Below are 24,706 nucleotides of genomic sequence, written 5' to 3' on the forward strand. Positions count from 1 at the left end.
GTCGCGGGAGGTGGATGAGCTGGAGGTGGCGCTGCTGGCCCAAACCGAAGCCCATGAGACTAACCCCTCTCCCGCCGGCCTTCACGCCCTCACCCTCCAGCAACAATTATATGCTGATCACTTGCGTCGGCTGGTGAAGGGTCACTTAGCCGACACTCGTAATAGAATTTATGAGGTAGGAGACAAAGCTGGAAAAATGCTTGCGTGGCTTGATAGGCGAGAGGGCAGCTTTAGGGGAATCCAAAGTCTGAAAGATGAGAGAGGGGTAATACACACTGATCCGCGACAAATTACAGAGTTGCTGGCGACCCATTTTGAGCGAGTATACACCCCGGAATGTATGGTTACCGCTGAAAGGGCCAGGGCCCTCTTGGCTCCGATAGAGGTCCAGACGTTGTCGCAGGAGGCCTCAGTTGAGCTGGAGGCAGACATTACTGTCGATGAAGTCCAGATGGCAATTATGGCTCTACATCCGGGAAAGGCAATGGGCCCAAATGGCATACCCATTGAATGGTACCAAGCAATGCCTGAAGCCCTCAGTGTGCATCTGTTGGGGATGTATGCGGATTGTCTGGTAGGGGGTCGCCTCCCGCCGGACCAGCGGGCGGCGACCATCGTGGCCATCCCCAAACCCGGCAAACCGCCGGATGAATGTTCCTCCTATCGGCCTATTTCCTTACTTAACGCCGAAGCGAAGATTTTGGCTAAACTCCTGGCACAAAGGCTCCTGCCCCATCTGTCGTCAATTGTACATCCGGACCAGTCCGGGTTTATGCCGCATAGAAACACCTCTTTAAATCTACGGCGGTTGCATGGGATCTTGGCTAGGGCGGACGTTATCGACACTCCAGCAGTGATTTTGGCCCTGGACGCCAGAATGGCTTTTGATCTGGTGGAGTGGGAATACCTGTTTGAGACATTGAGCCGTCTGGGGTTCGGCCCTCGCTTCATAGCATGGATCAAACTACTGTACACCGACCCGGTGGCGCAGGTGGTGGCTAACGGCCATATATCACGTACATTTCCGTTGGGAAGGGGCACACGACAGGGGTGCCCTCTTTCGCCCCTGCTGTTTGCAATCTCTTTGGAACCTCTTGCGACCCTTCTGAGAACCACACCGCTTCTCAAGGGCATAAGGTGGAGGGGGGGTTGGGAAGACCGTCTGTCACTATACGCAGATGATATGCTGCTTTACCTGACAGACCCTGAGGATGGGGTGCCGGCGTTGCTGAATATCTGCGATGCGTATGGCAGCGTTTCTGGATATGCGCTGAATTGGACCAAATCGGAGCTGTACGTTTTGCGAGGCCCGGCCCCGATTCTGTCCGACACGTGCCCGCTGAAACGGGCGGGTTCTTCCTTTAGATACTTAGGGATCCACGTCACCAGGGATCCGGTTGAATTTGTCGATAAAAACTTGAAACCCCACCTGGACAGGCTGAAACGAGATGTCGGATTCTGGTCTGACCTGCCACTGACACTCTTGGGCAGGGCGGCGCTCTATAAGATGATGGCACTGCCGCGTTTCTTGTACGTCCTCGAAAATACACCCTATCCCGTGGCACCGCGATTCTTCCAGAGAGTCGCTGCTCTAGTATCGACCCTTCTGTGGGGTAACCTCCCTGCACGCGTGGCACAATCAAAGCTACATAGGGATTGGTATGATGGGGGTATTGCGCTGCCAAATCTCAAGTTGTACTATTGGGCTGTACACCTGAAACCAATAAACCAATGGATTCATGCCCCGCATACCGAACCTGCCTTCCAGTTGGATAGGGATCAGTTGGGCATAGATACCATGCTGGGACCGTTATACGACCGTCGTAAGGTACGGGCTTTAGTGGGCCCCACTAAATTAACCGTTCAATTGTGGCACACGGCGACGGCGGCATTGGGTTGGAAGGGGAAGCTCACCGGGTTGACTCCGCTATGGGACTCACGGGCACTAGGTAATATGAGAAACACTAAGGGCTTTGAACACTGGGACGCGATAGGCATCTCCACGGTGGGTGACTTATGGGAGAGGAATGCTGTGATACCCTTCACCCGCTTAAAAGAATTGTATGGCTTGGGTGACAGGGAGCTTTATAGATACATTCAAATACGACATGCATTGCTCGCGGCCCTACCCCCCGACGCACCTCTGCCCGACTCCTCGCCTCTGGAGGACCGTCTCCTCACTGACTACATGTTGGAGAGGGCGACGTCGCTCACGTACCGTAAATTGCTTAATAACTCCCCGGACCCAACACTCCAACTCAAAGGGAAATGGGAAGAGGACGTAGGGGACATGGATGAACATGAATGGAATGCAGCACTGGGCTCATCCAAAGAGGTGGGCATCTCAGCGCGTATGCGCCTGGTACAATTCAAGGTGCTGCACAGAGTATACTACACGAGGTACATGCTACACCGCATACATAGAGCGCCGCATCAATACTGCCTCCGTGGATGTGGGGAGGAGGGCACCTTTTTCCACACTATATGGGAATGTCCCGGGATACAGGAATACTGGAAACAAATACTGCGTACGATCTCCCAAACTCTGAATCGGTCCCTGCTGCCCGACCCGCGGAGGTGCTTGCTTAACATTTGGGAACCCACGGACCTGTCTAGGTATGAACAAATCTGGGTCACGGTGGGTTTGATGATGGCAAAGCGAGACATAGCACAGCGATGGGGGGTGGCGGTCCTCCCGTCCAAATCCCAATGGTGTCTACACATGGATGCGGTGATGGTGACTGAGAGGGCGGTGTATTCTAGTCGAGCCTGCCCGAGGAAATGGAACAAAGTGTGGCTGAAATGGAATGGTTACAGGGGGGACATTTGTGATCCTTTAGATGAGGACGAACCAGAGGACTCTGGAGATGAGGAAGAGGGGGGATGACCTGGGTTGCAGTGGATGGGCAGGAGAGCGAACGGGGCTATTGTATGCGTCCCCTCTTTCGACGTGCTGAATGGGGAGGAGGGTGGACGGAAATGGGGGGAGAACTGGGGCATTAGCATACTGACACTGGGGGAGGGAATATACATCTCCCGAGAGAAATTGCATTGACCTAAGTCAGACCGCACTATCATTCCTACTGTTTTTGGTTTGTAGTTTGTTATTTTTCATAAAAAGACAAAATGCCACCAAAACCACCTCTAACGTTGATAAATCTGTATCGAATGCACTTTTAATGTGTAATATGTTCTACTGGACACTTGACTACATTGTTGCTTTCTTTTCTACATTGCAATTTTGAATCATGTCTAACTTACACGATATAGCGGCCGGCCCGTGGGGTTGTTGGCGAACCGCTGTGTACTATGCTAAGTGCAATAAAGGTTTTGGAAAAAAAAAAAAAAAAAGACATTCTATATTCCGTTACTGAATGGAATCCGAGGCTCCCAATCATAGCTAAGCTCCTCCAGTGCTCCTTGGGGAAGGGGTGGATCTCCCAAATATACAGAACACTTGTTGATGCTCTTAAACTGAAATGGGAGGCCTGCGTGGGACCCGGCTCGACTTAAAATGATCCAATTTAACTACTTACACATCACCTACGATACACCCGTGAATCTATGGAGGGCTGGTAAACGTACCACTGCGGACTGCCTCCGATGCCTCGCACCTGAAGCAGATTTGTTTCCACATGGTGTGATCCTGCTCTGTAATAGCGACGTACTGGAATACCAACACAGGAACATTTTCCCAAATGCTGGAGAAACCAACAGAACTTAACCTGAGTGTAGCCTTGTTGGTCATTTCGGAAGATCTGGGTCTCTCTAGGCACAAACACGTATTAGTAGGCATTGCCAGTATATTAGCAAATAGACATTGCTCGTTAATGCACTGGTATTGTGGCCCCAAGCATTGTCAAATAGACCTCCACTATGCACTGGTGCTACAAACTCGAAGAACCCATATCTAGAGCCTGCCCACAGAAGCACCACAAGGTCTGTGTTCAATGATGGAACGTTTCTGGTATATTAGGCGACCATTGATTAGGAGAGGGAGGAGGAGGAAATGCTGATGGAGATGGGTGTGGATGGGGGAGGAGGTGGAGGTGGGGCATAGGAGGGATGTGGCTTATAACACAGTTGCACATGCTTGTTTTATTTTAAAGCTTAATAAATTTGGTTCTGAATCCCACCTGGGATACTGTTTTTTTCTGGTCTACTGTTATTATGGCACTTTTTCCATCTTGTTTGTTTTAAAACAAGACATTTTCACTAAAACCAGGATTTAAAGAGTAAAGTTTGTGCAGTAAAATGAAAGTAGATTGAACAGGCTTCCTGACAATTAAGAAAGTTATTTCAATTTGCAACGCTGTAGTAATAAATTGTAAAGAATTATGTTTAACCAGAACACACACCTTTTAGTGCAGTGAGTTAAAATCACAATAACTAGGCCTTGGGATTATGGCTCCAGTTTTCTTCTGTAAAGTGAATCTAGAATGGAATATGTAAGGAATTACGTAGAGTTTTTTCAAGAGAGATGCAATCTAGTGCATTAATAACATAATTGCACAGCAGTTATGTGTAGATCGTCCTTCAATAGCACACTTGTTCGAAATAACATTTTATTGGGCTACCTTTACATACATGAACTGTTTCTAGCTCTCCAGTACACTTAAGGAAGGCCGACCCCTGGGGATGGGGCCCCGGGGCCATAACTGGCCTTAAGAGGGGGGCTACACGGCCCCCTCCCCAAAATATTCCAGGCTAACCGGGGGATGGGGTCCCCGGGGCCAGAACTGGCAAAGGGAAGGGGGGGCACGCGGCCTCCCTCCCCTACTGTAATATATAAAAAAAAAGAGACAAGACCCGTGGGATGTGGTCCCCGGGCTATTATTGGCCCAGGGAAGGGAGGCCACGCGGCCCCCTTCCTGTTTTTTTATTTAAAAGAAAAAATGCAATGGACGATGCTGTCACAACTATTGGAACGAGATCATGGACCACGGGGGGAGGGTGAGGGAGGGCATGGGGGGGCCGGGACTGTTGGGGGGGGTTGACGGGGGTTGAGGGGGTGTTGGGGAGGGGGAGGGTTTGATTCCTTGGGTTCGGGGAGGCGGTTGGGGTTTGTTGTTTGAGGAGTGTATCGACCAACGGCGTTGTACGGCACTTGGGGCGGGCTACGAGACGCTAAGGCGGAAGGAGGTGAAGGTCTACAGAAGGAACAGTAGCGTTCATGACGTAATACTGCAATGTTTGAAACGCGGCCGGCCCATGATAGGTTGTAGGCGGCTTGCTGTGTATAAATTCGCTTTTGGTAATGCAATGTCGTCCTGGACTCCCTCCACTGTACTCGAACCCTAGGTATTAACGAACTGCTTGGCAACCGCTCACATTTGTTTGATGATCATTCTGTGTTGACATGCTCAATAAAAGATATTTAATACTAAAAGAAAAAATGCTCAGGCCCTGGGGATGGGGTCCCCATGGCCCATAAAATACTTAAAGAAGTGAGGGGCCACACAGACCCCTTATAAAAATATTTTTTTTTTAAAGAAAAGCTGACATCTCGCCGGAGGCCCCGCCCCTTCCCTGCACCACTCTGCAAACGCACCCCCTGGTGCTTTCTAAGTTGGGGTATTAAGGCCACTTCATTTTTTAGGGCCCCTTGGGGCCAAGTAGCCCACCAATTACCTTTAGTAAGCCCCACACAGTGGGATTGCTGAGAAGTGGTCTAAGGCCTCCCCCCTTTTTACACCACTCTGCAAACTCGCCTCTTGGTGCCCTGCTGGTGGGGCGATGAGATCCTCTTGTGTCCTGAGGACCTCAGGACATAGATTGACTTCATCCCCCAAGCAACAGTGCGCCAGGTGCAGCGTTTGCAGAGTGGTGTAAAAATGCGGTGTGGCCTGAGCACTCTCAGCAAATCAGCTGTATGGGTCTTATTGGAGGTAGCAGGAGGGCTAGTTGGCCCCCAGGGACCCTCAGGAGGAAAGGGGACTTCATCCCCAACCAATAGCGCGCCAGGAGGCGCATTTGCAGATTGATGGAGAAAGGGGGTGTAGCCTGTGTTCACCTCAACGGTACAAAAGGGGGTGTTAATGGACAGAGCATCTGAACCAATCAAACACTCACACCCAGTCAAAAGATCTGGGTTTAATCCATCACCGTTCTTTAGCCCACTCTGCCACCCCAGTTCAGACATGGCTATATGCAAATCAGTCTGACCCTGTGCCTCATGGGAACAGTCCAGCCCGAACTGCCAAGCCATGCCTTCCCTGAACCGGAAACAAGCTTCCGAGGACCGGTTTCTGGCATTCCAGCCGTCTTCAGCCCGGCTTGCTTGAATCCAGTGGCAAAGTGAGCAAGGGACTCACGTCTGAGCATACCCTGCCACACTTATGGCGGCCAAAAGCGGTACCAAAGGGGGTGGTAATGGACGGAGCATCTGAACCAATCAAACACTCACACCCAGTCAAAAGATCTGGGTTTAATCCATCACCGTTCTTTAGCCCACTCTGCCACCCCAGTTCAGACATGGCTATATGCAAATCAGTCTGACCCTGTGCCTCATGGGAACAGTCCAGCCCGAACTGCCAAGCCATGCCTTCCCTGGACCGGAAACAAGCTTCCGAGGACCGGTTTCTGGCAGCCAGAAACCGGTCCTTGGATGCTTGATTCCGGTCTAGGAAAGACATGGCTTGGTAGTTCGGGCTGGACTGTTCCCATGAGGCACAGGGTCAAGGCTGATTTGCATATAGCCATTGTCTGACCTAGGGTGGTGTGGAGTGCAAAAAAACGATGGATTTAGGCCCAGATCTTTGTACTGGGGTGAATGTAAGACATTGTTCTGCATTCTGTCCATCAACTGTGTATTTTTTTGCAATTTTCACCCCAAGTGGGCTGGGTATGCTCAGACGTGAGTCCCAGGCTCTCCACATCACTGGAGTCAAGCTATCCAGGCTGAAGAAGGCTGATAGCCAGAAACCGGTCCTTGGATGCTTTATTCCGGTCTAGGAAAGACATGGCTTGGTAGTTCGGGCTGGACTGTTCCCATGAGGCACAGGGTCAAGGCTGATTTGCATATAGCCATTGTCTGACCTAGGGTGGTGTGGAGTGCAAAAAAACGATGGATTTAGGCCCAGATCTTTGTACTGGGGTGAATGTAAGACATTGTTCTGCATTCTGTCCATCAACTGTGTTTTTGCTGTGTTCACCTCAAAGCAATCCCACTGTTTGAAGCTTACTGGAGGTAAGAGGTAGGCTAGTTGGCCCCAAAGGACCCCCAGCAGTTAAGGGGACTTCAATCCCCATCCAAGAGCGTGCCCGGGAGCGCGTTTTCAGAGTGGTGGGCAAAGGGGGCATGGCCTGCTATGAGAACTTAGCAATCCTGCTGTGTGGGACTTACTGGAGGCAATAGGAGGGGTAGTTGGCCCCCAAGGATGTCCTTGGAGCCAACTACCCCTCTTGTTACCTTCAGTAAGTCCCACACAGTGGGATTGCTAAAACCTCTTCGGAGGCCACGCCCCCTTTCTCCACCACTCTGCAAACGCGCCTCCGGGCAGACTACGGGATGGGGGATGAAGTCCACTTTACTCATGAGGAACTTTGGGGATCAAGAAGCGGAATTCCTGAGGGCTGGTCGGAGGCCCAGCACCCTTTCTCCACCACTCTGCAAACGTGACTACTAGTTAAAGAAGCATTTGCAATATAATAGGTTTCGCATTTGCGAGAGTTAGAGCTATTTGCGTTGTAAATGTAAAAGTTTTTTACTAGTGTATTTTTGCTGTAGAGTGGATGTTCGTTGTGTGTAGTGCAATTATGTGAGTAGAAAGTATGTGGTATTCAGTGTAAATGAATTATTTGGAGGCGGAATTATGTGATTTGGGGAGTAATATGTGGTATTGTAGTCTGTGTTGTAGACTCTGTTGTGGAGTGGTAACCTCAGGTTTAGTCTTCTTCGTTTCCATAGAAGCTAAACTATAAACTCAATGAGACACAAGAAACAGAAGGAACCACTGAGGAGCACTATTGGACCTAGTCGGAGGTATGAGCAGGGCCACTGGAATTATGTGACTGTTCGGCTGCACCAATTTACACATAATTAAACATTTTCCACAATATTCCACCATCTGCTGCCTAATCTGCAGATTTGAACAAAAAAAGCCTTGTTTCTAGCTGAAACGGCTCAAATGTTCCCAAAAATGCAGCTTTACATGTTACAGCGTGGTGGAAGCCCCTTTGCAAAGCTGAACTGGTCATGTGTTACTTACTGCCTAATGTGAGTTTAAAATTGGTACTAATGGTGCACAAGCCTCTCTTCATTCTGTGCCTCTCTTGCCCCTTTCTGCATTTCTCTTGCATCTTTCTGCACTTCACTGTCTTCTTTCTGCACTTCACTTGCCTCTTTCTGCGCTTCTCTTGTCCCTTTCTGCACCTCACTTGTCTCTTTGAGCACCTCTGTTGCTTTTTTCTACAGATTTCATGCCTCTTTATGCACCTCTTGCCTCACCTGCATCTTTTTACACTTCTCTTGCTTCTTTCTATACCTCTCTTGCCTCATTCTGCTCCTCTCTTGCCTCTGTGCATTTCTCTTGCCTGGTTTTGCACTTCTCTTGACTCTTTCTGTACCTTTCTTGCCTCTTTCTGCGCCTCACTTGCCTCTTTCTGCACCTCACTCTCTTCCTTCTGCATCTCTCTTGCCTCTTTCTCCACTTCTTTCTGCACCTCACTTGCTTCTTTCTGCACTTCTCATGCCTCTTTCTGCACCTTTCTTGTCTCTTTCAGCACCTCTGTTGCTTCTTTCTGCACTTCTCTCCCTTCTTTCTGCACCCCTCATGCCTCTTTCTGTACCTCTCTTACCTCTTAGTGCACCTCTCCTACCTCTTTCTGCCCCCCTTTTGCCTCTTTCTGTACCTCTGTTGATTCTTTCTGTACTGCTCATGCTTCTTTCTGCTCCTCTTTTGCAAATTTCTTCATCCCTCTTGCCTCTTTCGGTACCCCTCTTCCCGCACCTCTCTTGCCTCTGTCTGCACACCTGTTCCCTCTTTCTACACCCTTTGCTTGTTTCTGCAACTCTCTTGCCTCTTTCTGCCGTTTTCTTGCCTCCTTCTGCACCTCACTTGCCTCTTTCTGTACTTCTATTGCATCTTTTTGCACATCACTTGCTTCTTTCTGCCCCCTGTTGTTTCTTTTTGCACCCCGGTTGTCTCTTTCTGCACCCCTGTTGTCTCTTTATGCACCCCTGTTGTCTCTTTCTGCGCTTGTTTTCCCTCTTTCTGCACCTCTCTGGCTTCTTTCTGCACTTCTTTTGCTTTTTTCTGTACCACTCTTGCTTCTTTCTGCACCATTCTTCCCTTTATTTGCATCCCTCTTGCCTCTTTCTGCAGTTCCCTTGCCATTTTCTGCACCTCTCTTGACTCTTTCTGTACCTCACTTGCCTCTTTCTGCACTTCTCTTGCTTCTTTCCACACCTCTGTTGCTTCTTTCAGCAATTCTCTTGCCTCTTTTTTACTTCTCTTGCTTGTTTCTGCACCTCTCCTGCGTCTTTCTGCACCTCTGTTGCCTCTTTCCGTACCTCACTTGCTTCTTTCTAATCCCCTCTTGCCTCTTTTTGCACCCCTTATTTCTTTCTGCACCTCTTGCGTCTTTCTGCACCCCTGTTCTGTCTTTCTGCACCATTCCTGCCTGTTTCTGCACTCTTCATGCCTCTTTCAGCACCTCTGTTGCTTCTTTCTGCACTTCTCTTCCTTCTTTCTGTACCCTCCTGCCTCTTTCTGCACCTCTCCTACTTTTTTCTGCACCACTCTTGCCTTTTTGCACCTCTGTTTGTTCTTTCTGCACAGCTCTTGCTTCTGTCTCCATCTTACTTGCCTCTTTCTGCACTTCTCTTGCTTCTTTCTATGCCTCTGTTGCTTCTTTCAGCAATTATCCAGTATTATGGGTGTCTTTCATAGATTCACATGCCTGAATCATTCCCCGTCGTCGAGACGGGAGTCTCCGGTACATAGAAAATCAATGTCCTATACACATATATAGAGAAAAATAGGCCTAAGGGCCTCGCCTTAGTAGCCTATCTATGTCCTTTTGTAAAAAGGACCAAACTCCAGAAGGTAGCCAATCAGCTATCACCTCCCTCTAGAACCTTCCTGTCAGGAGCCTCAGTCTCTCAGATTTTCTACAGCACGTTGTGCTAGGTAGTCTCCACCTGAGTTCTTCTCAGGTTTCCTTGTTTAAACTCTTTTCTTCAGCAGAAATTGGATATTTTCTTCATAGTTCTACCATGGCTGATCAACAGAAAAAGGGTCTCTTCAGAGCTTCCTCTTCTTGTGGTAAGGAGAGGCTCCATATTGATGATAAGCATGAAACCTGCTTATACTGTCTTTATCCGGACCATACACCAAAAGAATGTAGAATTTGTAGAACATTCTCTACAAAGACTCTTAAAGACAGAGAAGGACGACTATTACTATGGTTGAACAGGCTGAAAACCAGAGACAACCTGGAGTCTTCAGAGGACGGTGAGATAGCTTCTGTTTCCTCTAAATTATCCTTGAAGAGGCCAAGGGTTGCTTCCCCTAGCCCTACAGACGTTCCTCCTAAAAAGACTGTCAAAAAGTCTTCAGAGGCAAAATCCACAACGTCTGACAAGGAGGTTCCTGCCTTCAGGAAGCCTGCGCCGTCGTCGACGACGACTTCGTCAACGCTTTCCTCAGCGCAGAAGAAGACTGTGTCTCCAGTCTATGTTTCGACGTCGACGACGACGGTGTTGACGACGACGGCGTCGTCAGCCTTCTCATCAACGACGACGACTACTCCATCGTCGACGGCGGGTAAGCCTGTGTCGTCGATTATTCTAATTAAAAAGCCATCGACGATGATAAAGATTTCGTCGACGACATCAGTGTCGACGACGAAGCCAAAACCGTCGACTGATCCCGGCGTTTATTGTTGTCGTTCGTGATTCACATCGCAGCGTTGATTCTCTGCATTATTTGTTAATTCCGCCCGGTTTTAATGCCGCGTACACAGCTTGGAAGACCCTCTATCACCCCTGTGCCTCGAGCAAGGAAGAAAACTATATTGCCCAGCGCCACTCGGCGTTTGGAGGTAACCACTACCCCTGTGAGGGTTGAGTGGGTCGTGTACACTATTAAACCAGTCCTTTGAGTACTTTGGTTGGACCTTCATTAGGAGGACTAGATATGGTGGCATAAGATTGACAAGATTCTACCTTTTGATACTGGCTTTGGTTGGTCCTGAGGAGAATCCCATAAGTAGAATGGATTCGAAACGCGTAGACCATCGGGTCTGCCAAATTGCCCTTTTTTCTAATTAATTTCTTTGTAATCTTTTGTGTGGCAACAATACACCTAACCTTGTTGTATATATATTCTTTTGAATGAATTCAACTGTTGAATGGAATTGGATATGGTATATTTTAAACAATTTATGATGTAAATATTGTTGTTGGCAGACTTAGTACTCCTCCATTGGTGCATTTATTCCCCGCTTGAGTGAGTACCTATTTGAGTGTATGTGTGAGGTATGACTGTGGAATGTTTGATTAGTGATGAATGAAGCCATGTGTGATTTTTGTTCATGTTTAGTGTTCACTCCCATTGTTGGTATATAATCTTGTTGTGATCTTTGTCTGAATTTCAAATAATTTTCTAAATAACAATCTTCTTAATAAACAGCTATTAAATAGCACTTGGTTTGCATTGCACAGTAGTCTTTGCATTCCTGAAAAGATTGTGGTTCAAAAGAAGATATCAGTATTGGCATTTTTTCTCGTTGTTTAAATTCTACAGCAAAGTCTTTAAGCATAGGACTAGCACAGTGCTGTCCACGCCGGTCTGTAAAATGACAAAAGCCATTTACCACTCCAGGCACAGTATTACAGCTTAGATTTGGTAAAATTCCAACGAAGCCAACCTAAAATCACTAAAAGCAAGAACTGACAGTGTTTCGCTCTAATATGAGCTCTTCAGAGAGGTATAGCTTTGTCCAGACACAAGGGAGCACCCAATATAAGTCAAAACAATACCCTTTCAGGCATAGAGTGACGCATAAATTATGCAAAAAAGAAGTAGAGAACTCTGGGTAGTTCTTAAGTTTAGGTGGAAAGCAGCACCTGTATAGAGCACTCTCAACACCAGCGTCACACTCTAGATCTGCTCACTTCAAATGTCTGCTTCTCTATAAAAGTCTTTAAAAAGCATAGGTTTAGCACAGTGCCATCCACGCCGAGATAGAAAGTGACAAAGGCATTTGCCATTTCTACAGCAAAGTCTTAAGCATAGGATATATACATATATATATATATATATCACCAAGGGTTCCTTCGTGGAAAGGTGAGCAAGACTTAATGTTAGGTTGAAATGCGTTGGTGGTGGTCAGTGGTGTTAACTGCACAAGAATAAATCTTTGAAGTATCACACCCTGTTGGAGTGCGGTGTTTTCCTTTCCACAAAGGAACCTTTGGTGAGAGAGATAGTATGAGGACAAGCCCGTTCTCTACACCGGCACCCGCTACGCAAAGTGCGCTCTCCTTGGGGCTGTTTGTGTTCGGATATTTATATATCCACGAAAACCTCCAGCAAAGCAGAAGGAAGGGGCCACAGGCAGGGAAATTCGAGAGAGGTTTTATTAATGATACAGCAGTTGTGGCATAATGCATTTCGGCGTGGTGTGCCTTCCTCAGATGCCGCTGACGAACTGCAGGTGAGTTTGACCCAGTTAAAATAGTTCAGCATGCTCTCAGGTAAGGAGCCGACGCCTCCCCCAACCATGTGACCATCCACCAAGCTGTAGCGTCGCTGGAAACTACAGCTCCCAGAAACCTTCATACCTGGGCCGGTGGGACGTGGGGGAATGAAGTTGAATCTTGCTGGAAAGTGCAGGCGTGGCAGTACTGGGCGCGCTGTGTGCAGTTAATTACACTCAGGAAACCTCTCAAGTCCCCGCACAACGTTCCAACCCAAGGAGAGCAGGTCCGACAGGTCGTGGGCTGAGTACAGTGACTCAGAATCCTCTGTGCAGTCACAGACCACCGTGTGGCGGCATCCCTGGCTTGTCTCACCCTCCAAAGGTGGGCTGTCACGTGTCAATACCTTGACCGAAGAAACGACTGCTTGCGCAGGAACCAGTAACAGTGGCAGCCAGCTTGTAGAACGGGGCCCCTTTAATGTGTCTCTGGCTGACACAACAATATCCACGAAAACCTCCAGCAAAGCAGAAGGAAGGGGCCACAGGCAGGGAAATTCGAGAGAGGTTTTATTAATGATACAGCAGTTGTGGCATAATGCATTTCGGCGGGGTGTGCCTTCCTCAGATGCCGCTGACGAACTGCAGGTGAGTTTGACCCAGTTAAAATAGTTCTGCATGCTCTCAGGTAAGGAGCCGACGCCTCCCCCAACCATGTGACCATCCACCAAGCTGTAGCGTTGCTGGAAACTACAGCTCCCAGAAACCTTCATACCTGGGCCGGTGGGACGTGGGGGAATGAAGTTGAATCTTGCTGGAAAGTGCAGGCGTGGCAGTACTGGGCGCGCTGTGTGCAGTTAATTACACTCAGGAAACCTCTCAAGTCCCCGCACAACGTTCCAACCCAAGGAGAGCAGGTCCGACAGGTCGTGGGCTGAGTACAGTGACTCAGAATCCTCTGTGCAGTCACAGACCACCGTGTGGCGGCATCCCTGGCTTGTCTCACCCTCCAAAGGTGGGCTGTCACGTGTCAATACCTTGACCGAAGAAACGACTGCTTGCGCAGGAACCAGTAACAGTGGCAGCCAGCTTGTAGAACGGGGCCCCTTTAATGTGTCTCTGGCTGACACAACAATATCCACGAAAACCTCCAGCAAAGCAGAAGGAAGGGGCCACAGGCAGGGAAATTCGAGAGAGGTTTTATTAATGATACAGCAGTTGTGGCATAATGCATTTCGGCGGGGTGTGGCTTCCTCAGATGCCGCTGACGAACTGCAGGTGAGTTTGACCCAGTTAAAATAGTTCTGCATGCTCTCAGGTAAGGAGCCGACGCCTCCCCCAACCATGTGACCATCCACCAAGCTGTAGCGTCGCTGGAAACTACAGCTCCCAGAAACCTTCATACCTGGGCCGGTGGGACGTGGGGGAATGAAGTTGAATCTTGCTGGAAAGTGCAGGCGTGGCAGTACTGGGCGCGCTGTGTGCAGTTAATTACACTCAGGAAACCTCTCAAGTCCCCGCACAACGTTCCAACCCAAGGAGAGCAGGTCCGACAGGTCGTGGGCTGAGTACAGTGACTCAGAATCCTCTGTGCAGTCACAGACCACCGTGTGGCGGCATCCCTGGCTTGTCTCACCCTCCAAAGGTGGGCTGTCACGTGTCAATACCTTGACCGAAGAAACGACTGCTTGCGCAGGAACCAGTAACAGTGGCAGCCAGCTTGTAGAACGGGCCCCTTTAATGTGTCTCTGGCTGACACAACAATATCCACGAAAACCTCCAGCAAAGCAGAAGGAAGGGGCCACAGGCAGGGAAATTCGAGAGAGGTTTTATTAATGATACAGCAGTTGTGGCATAATGCATTTCGGCGGGGTGTGCCTTCCTCAGATGCCGCTGACGAACTGCAGGTGAGTTTGACCCAGTTAAAATAGTTCTGCATGCTCTCAGGTAAGGAGCCGACGCCTCCCCCAACCATGTGACCATCCACCAAGCTGTAGCGTCGCTGGAAACTACAGCTCCCAGAAACCTTCATACCTGGGCCGGTGGGACGTGGGGGAATGAAGTTGAATCTTGCTGGAAAGTGCAGGCGTGGCAGTACTGGGCGCGCTGTGTGCAGTTAATTACACTCAGGAAACCTCTCAAGTCCCCGCACAACGTTCCAACCCAAGGAGAGCAGGTCCGACAGGTCGTGGGCTGAGTACAGTGACTCAGAATCCTCTGTGCAGTCACAGACCACCGTGTGGCGGCATCCCTGGCTTGTCTCACCCTCCAAAGGTGGGCTGTCACGTGTCAATACCTTGACCGAAGAAACGACTGCTTGCGCAGGAACCAGTAACAGTGGCAGCCAGCTTGTAGAACGGGGCCCCTTTAATGTGTCTCTGGCTGACACAACAATATCCACGAAAACCTCCAGCAAAGCAGAAGGAAGGGGCCACAGGCAGGGAAATTCGAGAGAGGTTTTATTAATGATACAGCAGTTGTGGCATAATGCATTTCGGCGTGGTGTGCCTTCCTCAGATGCCGCTGACGAACTGCAGGTGAGTTTGACCCAGTTAAAATAGTTCTGCATGCTCTCAGGTAAGGAGCCGACGCCTCCCCCAACCATGTGACCATCCACCAAGCTGTAGCGTCGCTGGAAACTACAGCTCCCAGAAACCTTCATACCTGGGCCGGTGGGACGTGGGGGAATGAAGTTGAATCTTGCTGGAAAGTGCAGGCGTGGCAGTACTGGGCGCGCTGTGTGCAGTTAATTACACTCAGGAAACCTCTCAAGTCCCCGCACAACGTTCCAACCCAAGGAGAGCAGGTCCGACAGGTCGTGGGCTGAGTACAGTGACTCAGAATCCTCTGTGCAGTCACAGACCACCGTGTGGCGGCATCCCTGGCTTGTCTCACCCTCCAAAGGTGGGCTGTCACGTGTCAATACCTTGACCGAAGAAACGACTGCTTGCGCAGGAACCAGTAACAGTGGCAGCCAGCTTGTAGAACGGGGCCCCTTTAATGTGTCTCTGGCTGACACAACAATATCCACGAAAACCTCCAGCAAAGCAGAAGGAAGGGGCCACAGGCAGGGAAATTCGAGAGAGGTTTTATTAATGATACAGCAGTTGTGGCATAATGCATTTCGGCGGGGTGTGCCTTCCTCAGATGCCGCTGACGAACTGCAGGTGAGTTTGACCCAGTTAAAATAGTTCTGCATGCTCTCAGGTAAGGAGCCGACGCCTCCCCCAACCATGTGACCATCCACCAAGCTGTAGCGTTGCTGGAAACTACAGCTCCCAGAAACCTTCATACCTGGGCCGGTGGGACGTGGGGGAATGAAGTTGAATCTTGCTGGAAAGTGCAGGCGTGGCAGTACTGGGCGCGCTGTGTGCAGTTAATTACACTCAGGAAACCTCTCAAGTCCCCGCACAACGTTCCAACCCAAGGAGAGCAGGTCCGACAGGTCGTGGGCTGAGTACAGTGACTCAGAATCCTCTGTGCAGTCACAGACCACCGTGTGGCGGCATCCCTGGCTTGTCTCACCCTCCAAAGGTGGGCTGTCACGTGTCAATACCTTGACCGAAGAAACGACTGCTTGCGCAGGAACCAGTAACAGTGGCAGCCAGCTTGTAGAACGGGGCCCCTTTAATGTGTCTCTGGCTGACACAACAATATCCACGAAAACCTCCAGCAAAGCAGAAGGAAGGGGCCACAGGCAGGGAAATTCGAGAGAGGTTTTATTAATGATACAGCAGTTGTGGCATAATGCATTTCGGCGGGGTGTGGCTTCCTCAGATGCCGCTGACGAACTGCAGGTGAGTTTGACCCAGTTAAAATAGTTCTGCATGCTCTCAGGTAAGGAGCCGACGCCTCCCCCAACCATGTGACCATCCACCAAGCTGTAGCGTCGCTGGAAACTACAGCTCCCAGAAACCTTCATACCTGGGCCGGTGGGACGTGGGGGAATGAAGTTGAATCTTGCTGGAAAGTGCAGGCGTGGCAGTACTGGGCGCGCTGTGTGCAGTTAATTACACTCAGGAAACCTCTCAAGTCCCCGCACAACGTTCCAACCCAAGGAGAGCAGGTCCGACAGGTCGTGGGCTGAGTACAGTGACTCAGAATCCTATATATATATCGTTTTTTTCCCTTTTAATCAGGGGTTTAGTCTTCGAGAAAACAGATGCAGAGAACAGATTACATACAGCTGTTAGTCCCTTGAGTTAATTCTCACCTCTGGCAACAACCCAACTAGGATTTTTGAAAAAATGGCTCTCTATGTTCTCTCTGTTGTTGTTGAAAACCAAGATAATACTTTAAACTGATGGGGTATTTTTATACTAGAATTAAATATTTGTTAGCTATCAGTTTAAAGATAAGGTTTTAATTGTAAAATTATATTTGTTTAATTCAATTTTGTGCCCTGTTTATTTTGCAATGCTTTTTAATATTTACTGTTTCTTTTCTTTTTGATCAGCTAATGTTATTATATACTGTAGCTGCATATAATGTACTGTGTGTGTGTGTGTGTGTGTGTGTGTGTGTGCGCGCGCGCGCAACTTGTGTTTGGGTGCACATTAGCACTGCTCATGCTGAAAATATCGCTGACCCATATTGTGGCCTAAATATCATTTACAAAAATATCGCTCCATAGGGTGTCGATTTTCTAATATTAACTCTACAGAGGAGCTATAGAGCACTAGTTTTAAAAACAATGTTTGACACGCTACATTTTTGTTGCATGACCATAGGTCTACGATATTGTGGTACCCTCATACCGATATTGCGTTTATTACAGAACATTGACAACACCTTCACAATACAGAAAAGTCAAGCTTGTTTGACTCTGAACCAGAAACACTGCAGGTAATTACTTTGCCTGCAGTTCTTTCATTGAGTTCAAATTTGCTAAATGACTTTTCCTGAGAACATGTCATATTCTGTTGTTAAGTGAAAAGGAAAGAAAAACAGGCTTCTCCCCAACATACTTTTGTGGTAGGGAAGGCACACACCAAAGGAGATAGTGTACCATCTTCAAAATGAATAAATGTGCATTTCCCTGTGTTAAAAGAGCAAAGTATGAAGCCCCCTTATCCCCTTCTATGCGTATCCCCCGCCCCCCAGGACACGGCCATGTGTAAGCTTCAGCTTGAGAAAACTTGCACCGAAATTGACCGTGTGGACCAATTTAGCACTGAGGCTCTATTTGACATGTAGAAATGTGAAGAGTGCCGAAAGACACCATGTGCAAATTCCCATTCATCAGGTAGGATTGATCATTGATTTAAACACTCTCCCTATGGATTGATGTGCAGGTCATCAGTTTGAATCGCCATAAGGCCAACTCTCTTAAACTGACAACTGTAAAATTCGCTATTAGTCACATCAGCTATTTACAGCCCTCAGAAATATCAGAATGGTGGGAGAAAGAGCAACAGAAGTAACATATATAGACATGCAGATTTTGTAATCCTGAACCACCTTTTCTATGAATAGAGGGCGTGATGTATCAAAGGAGTTTCTCCATTCTGGGTCTATGGAGAAATGCATTGATACATAAGGGCCATTGGGCTAAACCCTGAATCTGTGTATTTTTATGATGCAGTTATGTGTTTTTTACATTGCTTAGTCTTTTAAAATGCACCATTTGCATGCTATCAAGAATGATGTCTTATGTAAAGTGTTTTCTATTCTACTTGTTTAACATCTTTTTTTTCTGTCTTTCAAAGTCCACACTTGGATATGTCGCTCTTCTCATAGGCACATTTCACATATTGATTTATGGATGGAAAAGAGCCTTCGAAGAGGAATACTACAGGTTTTACACCCCACCAAACTTTGTCCTTGGTCTCGTGCTACCATTCGTTGTAGTGCTGGGTAAAATTATTTTACTTCTTCCATGTGTGAGCTGGAGACTGAGAAGGATCAGACGAGGTTGGGAGAGAAGCCAATTTATTGAAGAATCATATGGTACATCATCACAGCTCTCACCAGAAAGGATCACAGTCATTTGATGCTGTAACCCATATTGACAGTACCTGTTAATATTGATTTGCTAATCAATACTTTTATGTAAGTCTTTTTTGTTGGAGATGATTGAAACACAATTACACCAACACAGCGAAGATGTGCTTGAAACACCGGCTCATTGTAGCCTTTAACCGCAGTGGATTATCTATATCTACTCCTGGAAACAAACCTCAAAGTAATATTGTGTACTTATTGCTTACCCGTAAACTCTGTTTAGCTTATCATTTTGTACCCATGTGTTTTGTGTTCTCTCTGTGCCTTGTGTGATTATTATGGTCTGGTTTGACAGTGCAGCTGTTGCCAGACAATTATGTGAACATCACTAGAATGGGGGTTTGGCTTTGGCCACACGTTGGGAGCCAGGAGTACATGTTTTGATTGGACAGAAATGTGTGCTTGCACAAAAAAGTGCTTTCCCACCACATAGATGTTATCATTTTGTACATTTATCTGGATTCCTGCGCCTACATTTTCAGGGGCACACACACAACATTGTAATGCTCTAAAAATGTCTTAGATAACTAGATAATGTATAGTGTTTTCCCTGGTAGCAACAGACTGAACCAGACAATCATTAACCTACATGGATTTTTAGGTCTGGCTTGACCGTGCAACTGTCGCCTGACCTTTCAACCTACACCAATTGTATTATACAGTTCTTTGCTGCCACACAAATGCATGTCCATTCTCATGCCATTTGCTTGTAATGCTTCACATTACCATACACCATTCCTTAAAACCCACACACATTGGCATTGCCATCCTTGTTTATATTGGTGTTTTGGCTTTAAACAGGACAAGCCTTTATTGACAGTTGAGACTGTGGTTACTCACTGCAGACTTAATCATTGAGAGTTGATGAAAGGCAAATTTGGAACCAGGGGCATAGATCTGGGGATCATGAGTGTGAGAGGCCTTTATACACCAATTATGGCTGCCTTTCACTACCTCACCAGGTGGTGGGGGCTTAATTTCTTGCTTGCATTGTAGCACTCTACAGCTTTTAGTATGCTACTGTGTGTGCGCAAAAGTCGTCCTGGTGCTTTTTGTACTACCTGACCCAAATTATTTTGAGCAAGCCTAGTGAGCAAGTTCCCAGTTTCTAGTTCTGGATTAGCCACAGCAACTAGGAGAAGGGTCGGCCCTAAATCTGATTGACCGGGACTGTGCCTTAGGCGTAAAGAAAATTGGTGTTTATTGTGGGTTGGGGGTTGGGTGTGGGGGTCATTGCGGTGTGTCGGCAGGAGGTTTGATGGAGTTGGGAGGAGGAAAGGGGTTGATGGGGTGCTAACAATTAGGCTGAAGTACATTAAGAGCAGTTTACAAAGTCTTTAACGGGACCCGATTAAAACAAAGTGGGATTGACGAGTTGCTGTTTGAATGACATTAAGTCAGGTAATTCCCTGCTGCGTCCCTCGGAACATTGCTGCCCCAGGCCTGGGTCCAGCTCGCCCCCCGGCCAAAGGCCACCCTGCCTTGCAGTAGTATGCCCCAGCAACAGCCGACCCTGAAATCTTGCTCCTTCTGTCCCCTCTCTGCACTCACTTTCGTTGGTAAGATAATGTCACAGTCGCTGGACGAGTAATTAGGGCAGCACACCAAAATCCCACAGCATGCACAAGCCCTTGTTGTCCTTAAAGTAATTACTACGTTTGATGTCACTGTTAACGAAGGCCCAGATGCATGACAATCCCTTGAGGATTTGCAGTTAGTTAGCAAAGCAGCACACGCCTTGCTTTGGCAGAGACGTTGGAGCCTCTGGTCCCTTTGTGCCTCACACTCCCCTTCCAGTTGTCGTAATCAACCCTTGCATAAACAATGTATTGTCTACATACACTGAAGGGGAATATCTTTTAGTAGATCAACATTTTTTAACATCCTATCGAATTCTGTGTAAATTAGTGGCGTGTTTACTTGCCACGATGCTCAGTGTATTATCTTCTAATTGTTTGTCGCAGCAAGAAAACCAGGCTTTGTCATTCAGTTTGAATGCTGCTTATACTGCTCGGAGTTGAAGACAAATCTGCAAAACCTCTGTTCGTTTCTGTTGTAACACATGGTTTCCACCACTGAATAACAGAGCAAGTAAAGTAATCCATTTATAGTTGGGTGCAAAATGCTAAATACAATATGATGTTTAATCGTAAATGCTTGGGAAATGGATAAGATTGTTGGTGTGGATTGGGAGGCTGCTTTTAAACATGTATAATCGAGGACGGAGTGCCCTGTATTTCAATCAAAAGGCAAACTGGGGGATTTCGTGCAAGTTTATCATTGCACACTAAAAATTCATTTGAGACGGTTGAACTGTGATTTTTCTTTTTTTCTCATTTATTTATAACTGAAAGGGCATTCAGAGTAATTAATTTATCTCAGCCTTCATAATTTCTCACTGAAATGTGTTTCACGCAGAGCAGCAGTGCAAGCTTCTCTCAGATACAGAACTGGTACGATATGGGACGCTGGAAGCGTCCCTCCCTCACAAAGAACAGTACGGTACAGGCAGCAGCAGTAAGAGTTGCCGTATGTATATAGAATTTATTCAGTGCAGCTTTCCTTCAGATACACAACCAGTACATTATACAGTAGGAGTGGAAGTTTCACTCAGACACACAGAAACAATAAGGGCGCACATTTACACCTATTTTATTTATTACTTTTAGAGCACATGAAAGCACTGCATAGGTATTTTGGCCCTGATACAAAAGGAGTAATTTAAAAGTAATGCTTTAGGAGGAAAAACAAATTTAGCGGTAAGCATGGCTTAACATGCAGTCATCAATAAAGCAGAAAAGCAACGAGGGCATTTCTAAAAACTGCATTATTCTGGATGATGCAAAGAGAGCTCATTCCAAAGTTTGGGGTCCATGTTTCCTCGTAAATGTCTGCTGATGCATGAAAGACTGATCTAAGGATCTTCCATTACAAGAACTGAACTAGAGGGCAAAGGTTTGAGGGCCTTTTACAAGGAAAGCTGCTCTCTAAGCTGTGCATAGCTCGACCCATAATAAACCCTATGCGTGAGACAGAAGCTCTCCAGGTTGGCCCCTGCTTCATGGAAAGCACGTGGAGTACCGTCTGTGCATTGAACATGATCAAACTTATCAGGAGACTTTCCTTACAGCTATTATTGAGTCCTCTGCAGTTTCTGGAATTGGGAGTCAAGCAGGTCTACGTAATGACAATTGTAATAGTCAATATAGGAGGCATAAAGCCAAAAACCACCCTCGAGTGGAGTTCATGAGGCAAGAAGGGAAGGATTTTTCCATCACTGTCGACAGATTACAGTAGGATGAGGAGACAATGCTGATGTGTGCTTTTAAGGAGAGGCCTTCACCAGGCTGAACCCCGAGAGATTTGACCATGACAAATGGCTGGCAGTTCTGTTAGCTTGAGGTGGGGCTGGGGTTAAAGGGCATCATGCCAGCGACATCTATTGTTTCCAATAGTTGGCAATTTGGTTTTGTTACCATTTAAGTGTGCTTGTTCACTATTGAATGGCTGTGACATAGTCGCTCAGTCTAGCTGCAGATCAAGGAATGTGTTGGTACAACTAAAGCTGTGTGTCTTCTCAATTATGAAGAACTTCATTATTGTGAAGGAAATGTGGATTTGATGGTTGGCTCTTCTCAAAATCATATAAGATTCCAACCTGAGCGTTCTACCACATCCTGCTAAATATTTTAACATTGAGTGTCTCAATAATATATTACATTTTTTTTGCTAGTTTAACTTCAGTCCTACGTGGCACTGATGAACATTCTGTTAGAGTTAAACTTTTAGCATTTAAACAAATTCTTATGTTTGATTTTTTTTCAAATTCTTTTTTTTGTACTTCGTATAGCAAAAGTTAATCTATATCATGAGATCAAAACTGACTTTGATTAAGTGTGTTTAACAAATAGCAGTGTACATTTAAACTGCAGTGCAGGACATAAAACAAATAATGGTGAAAACTTTTTTATTAAGAAACATATGTTCCTAGACCAAAAATCACTGAATGTTATTGCTGTTTAGTTTTCCTGTTTTCCACAGTATTACTATCACAGGATCTGCAATGAAAATGGGAATCTCTATACAGTATGCTGTCCAAACTTTTAAAAATCATTTTGAAGGCTGATTTCATCAGTAAGGTGAACGTTCTGTTACATTTTCTGATACGTTTTTGGTCAGCTGCGCTGGTTTTTTCGTGTATATCGTCAACATGTAAATGTTCAAGTATATCCAGACTTGTAACAAGCCAATGGATTCTTGTTTGAAACTGAGGACCTGTATCCATATTATCATTCAGTTACAAGGTAATGCAACTATTTGAACAGTTCCTTGTGGGAAGGAGTTAGAAATGTTTTGGGAAATAGTTTCAGAGCCCAGACTGGCCCCGGTTAACACAAACTGATGCCTTCTAAGCACCCATTTGATAAATGATGCTTAATAAACTATACAGTGTCTTTTTGACCACACTGCAAACATTATTTTAATCAACTAAGGACCACAGTTTGGTAGGGAATGCAATAACATGAAGTATATGTCCCTAGCATATGAATGAGGGTATGAGTGGCTGTATTAACCCCTTCGATGCTTGTGACGGAACCATTCCGTCATCAGTCATGGTTGGGCTGTGCTGATGACGGAATGGTTCCGTCACGACCACACCCATTTTAATAAGGGCCAGCACAGGAGGAGAATTCCATCAGCAGCGATGGTGTTAACTAATGTATTAATAATACATATACTGAGGATATCACAAGTGGAACATATGTCATTACCATTTGGCTCTTTAATACAGCTTGTCCCTTAAGTGCATGAAAAAGCTATGGAGCTGGTCTAAAACAGGTATGGCCTAAGAAGAGTATCTAAGAAACCTTTAAAAGAGGCATGACCATTGAAAACAGTAGTGCAGTGTTATATACATAAAATAGAATCCTGTACTTTCATGAATGGAGTGTTACTGGACAAAACAAGATGTATTATTTAACATAGTATATAGCACCCTTGTCTTAGGCCATGAAGAATAAAACACTTAACAAGAAAAATGTAAAAGAAAGTAGCAATAACTTTATTGTTTAATTGGAATAAAATAGTACCATAGGCCCTGGTACACCAACGGTATGCACTGTGTTGCCTCCTTCCCGTGTCCAGATGGGTTTCTTATTTTCTGATGATGTCACTTTGCAGCACTTGCCTGTCACAGATGCTGTGTTTTATTTTCCGCCAGTGGACACAGATATAAAGGTCAATGTCCTTTTTTTTTTTTTTACTTGTAAGTTCCCTGCCTTGGTCCACTGAGATGAAAAAATAAATCTACACATATTTAAATAAGAATTTGGTGATAAACATTTAAAGGTGTCTTAAATCGTTGAAATTTATAACCATTTGTATTCCCTTCACAAACATCTTTCTGAATTGCTTCTGCCTATCCTACCTTTATGCGATTGTGTATTTGGCTCTTTTGATTACTGTGTTTGTCATATTACTTAGGCAGGGTTCTCCTCAAATTTAATTGTTTGTTAGTGTAAAGTTGTACATGTGAATGTAATTTAAACAAAAAGTGGTGCGTCCAAAAATAAAATGTCTTTTGATTTTTGTACTGTTTGCTTTAACTGTAATGTAAAAATTACTTATAAAGCGCGGCATACACCGGACGGTTTCTTGGCGCTGTTCACTATATTCGGCGGGAGGCAGAGGGGGGGGGGAGAGAAAAGCTTATGAATAAACACTACGGAAAAGGTGGGTTTTAAGGAGAGACCTAAATTGAGGGTGGGAGTGAGAGAGTCTAAGTTCCAATGGAAGAGAGTTCCAGAATGAGGGGGCCAGAAAAGAGAATCTGAGACCTCCGTGTTTTTTGCGCCTGTATCTGGGTACCTGGAGGAGTGCTAGGTCAGAGGATCGGAGGTGTCTGGAGGGGACATAGCGATATAGGAGGGAAGAGATGAAGAAAGGGCCGATGCCGGCCAAAGATTTATGAGTAAGACAGCCTAGTTTGAACTTGCAGCGCTCTGAAACAGGAAGCCAGTGAAGGGCTTTGAGCAGAGGGTGGACGTGATGATGTTTA

The 24,706-nt window shown here is 46.5% G+C and overlaps 1 protein-coding gene across 3 annotated transcripts in view; it reads left to right on the top strand.

Moving 5' to 3' along the window:
- The window catches only part of STEAP2 (STEAP2 metalloreductase), a 434,593-nt gene extending 410,347 nt beyond the window's left edge, over positions 1–24,246 (top strand). For all 3 annotated transcript variants that reach the window (XR_013601690.1, XM_078663584.1, XM_078663585.1), the window contains one exon: positions 18,354–24,246. Coding sequence is in view for 2 of the 3 variants with exons in the window: in XM_078663584.1 (XP_078519710.1) it covers positions 18,354–18,638 (285 nt within the window). In the remaining variant the exon portion in view is untranslated. The remainder of the gene's footprint in view (positions 1–18,353) is intronic.
- The last annotated feature ends 460 nt before the right edge of the window (positions 24,247–24,706 follow it).

The sequence above is a fragment of the Lissotriton helveticus genome, chromosome 10, assembly GCF_964261635.1.
Source record: "Lissotriton helveticus chromosome 10, aLisHel1.1, whole genome shotgun sequence".
NCBI lineage: Eukaryota > Metazoa > Chordata > Amphibia > Caudata > Salamandridae > Lissotriton > Lissotriton helveticus.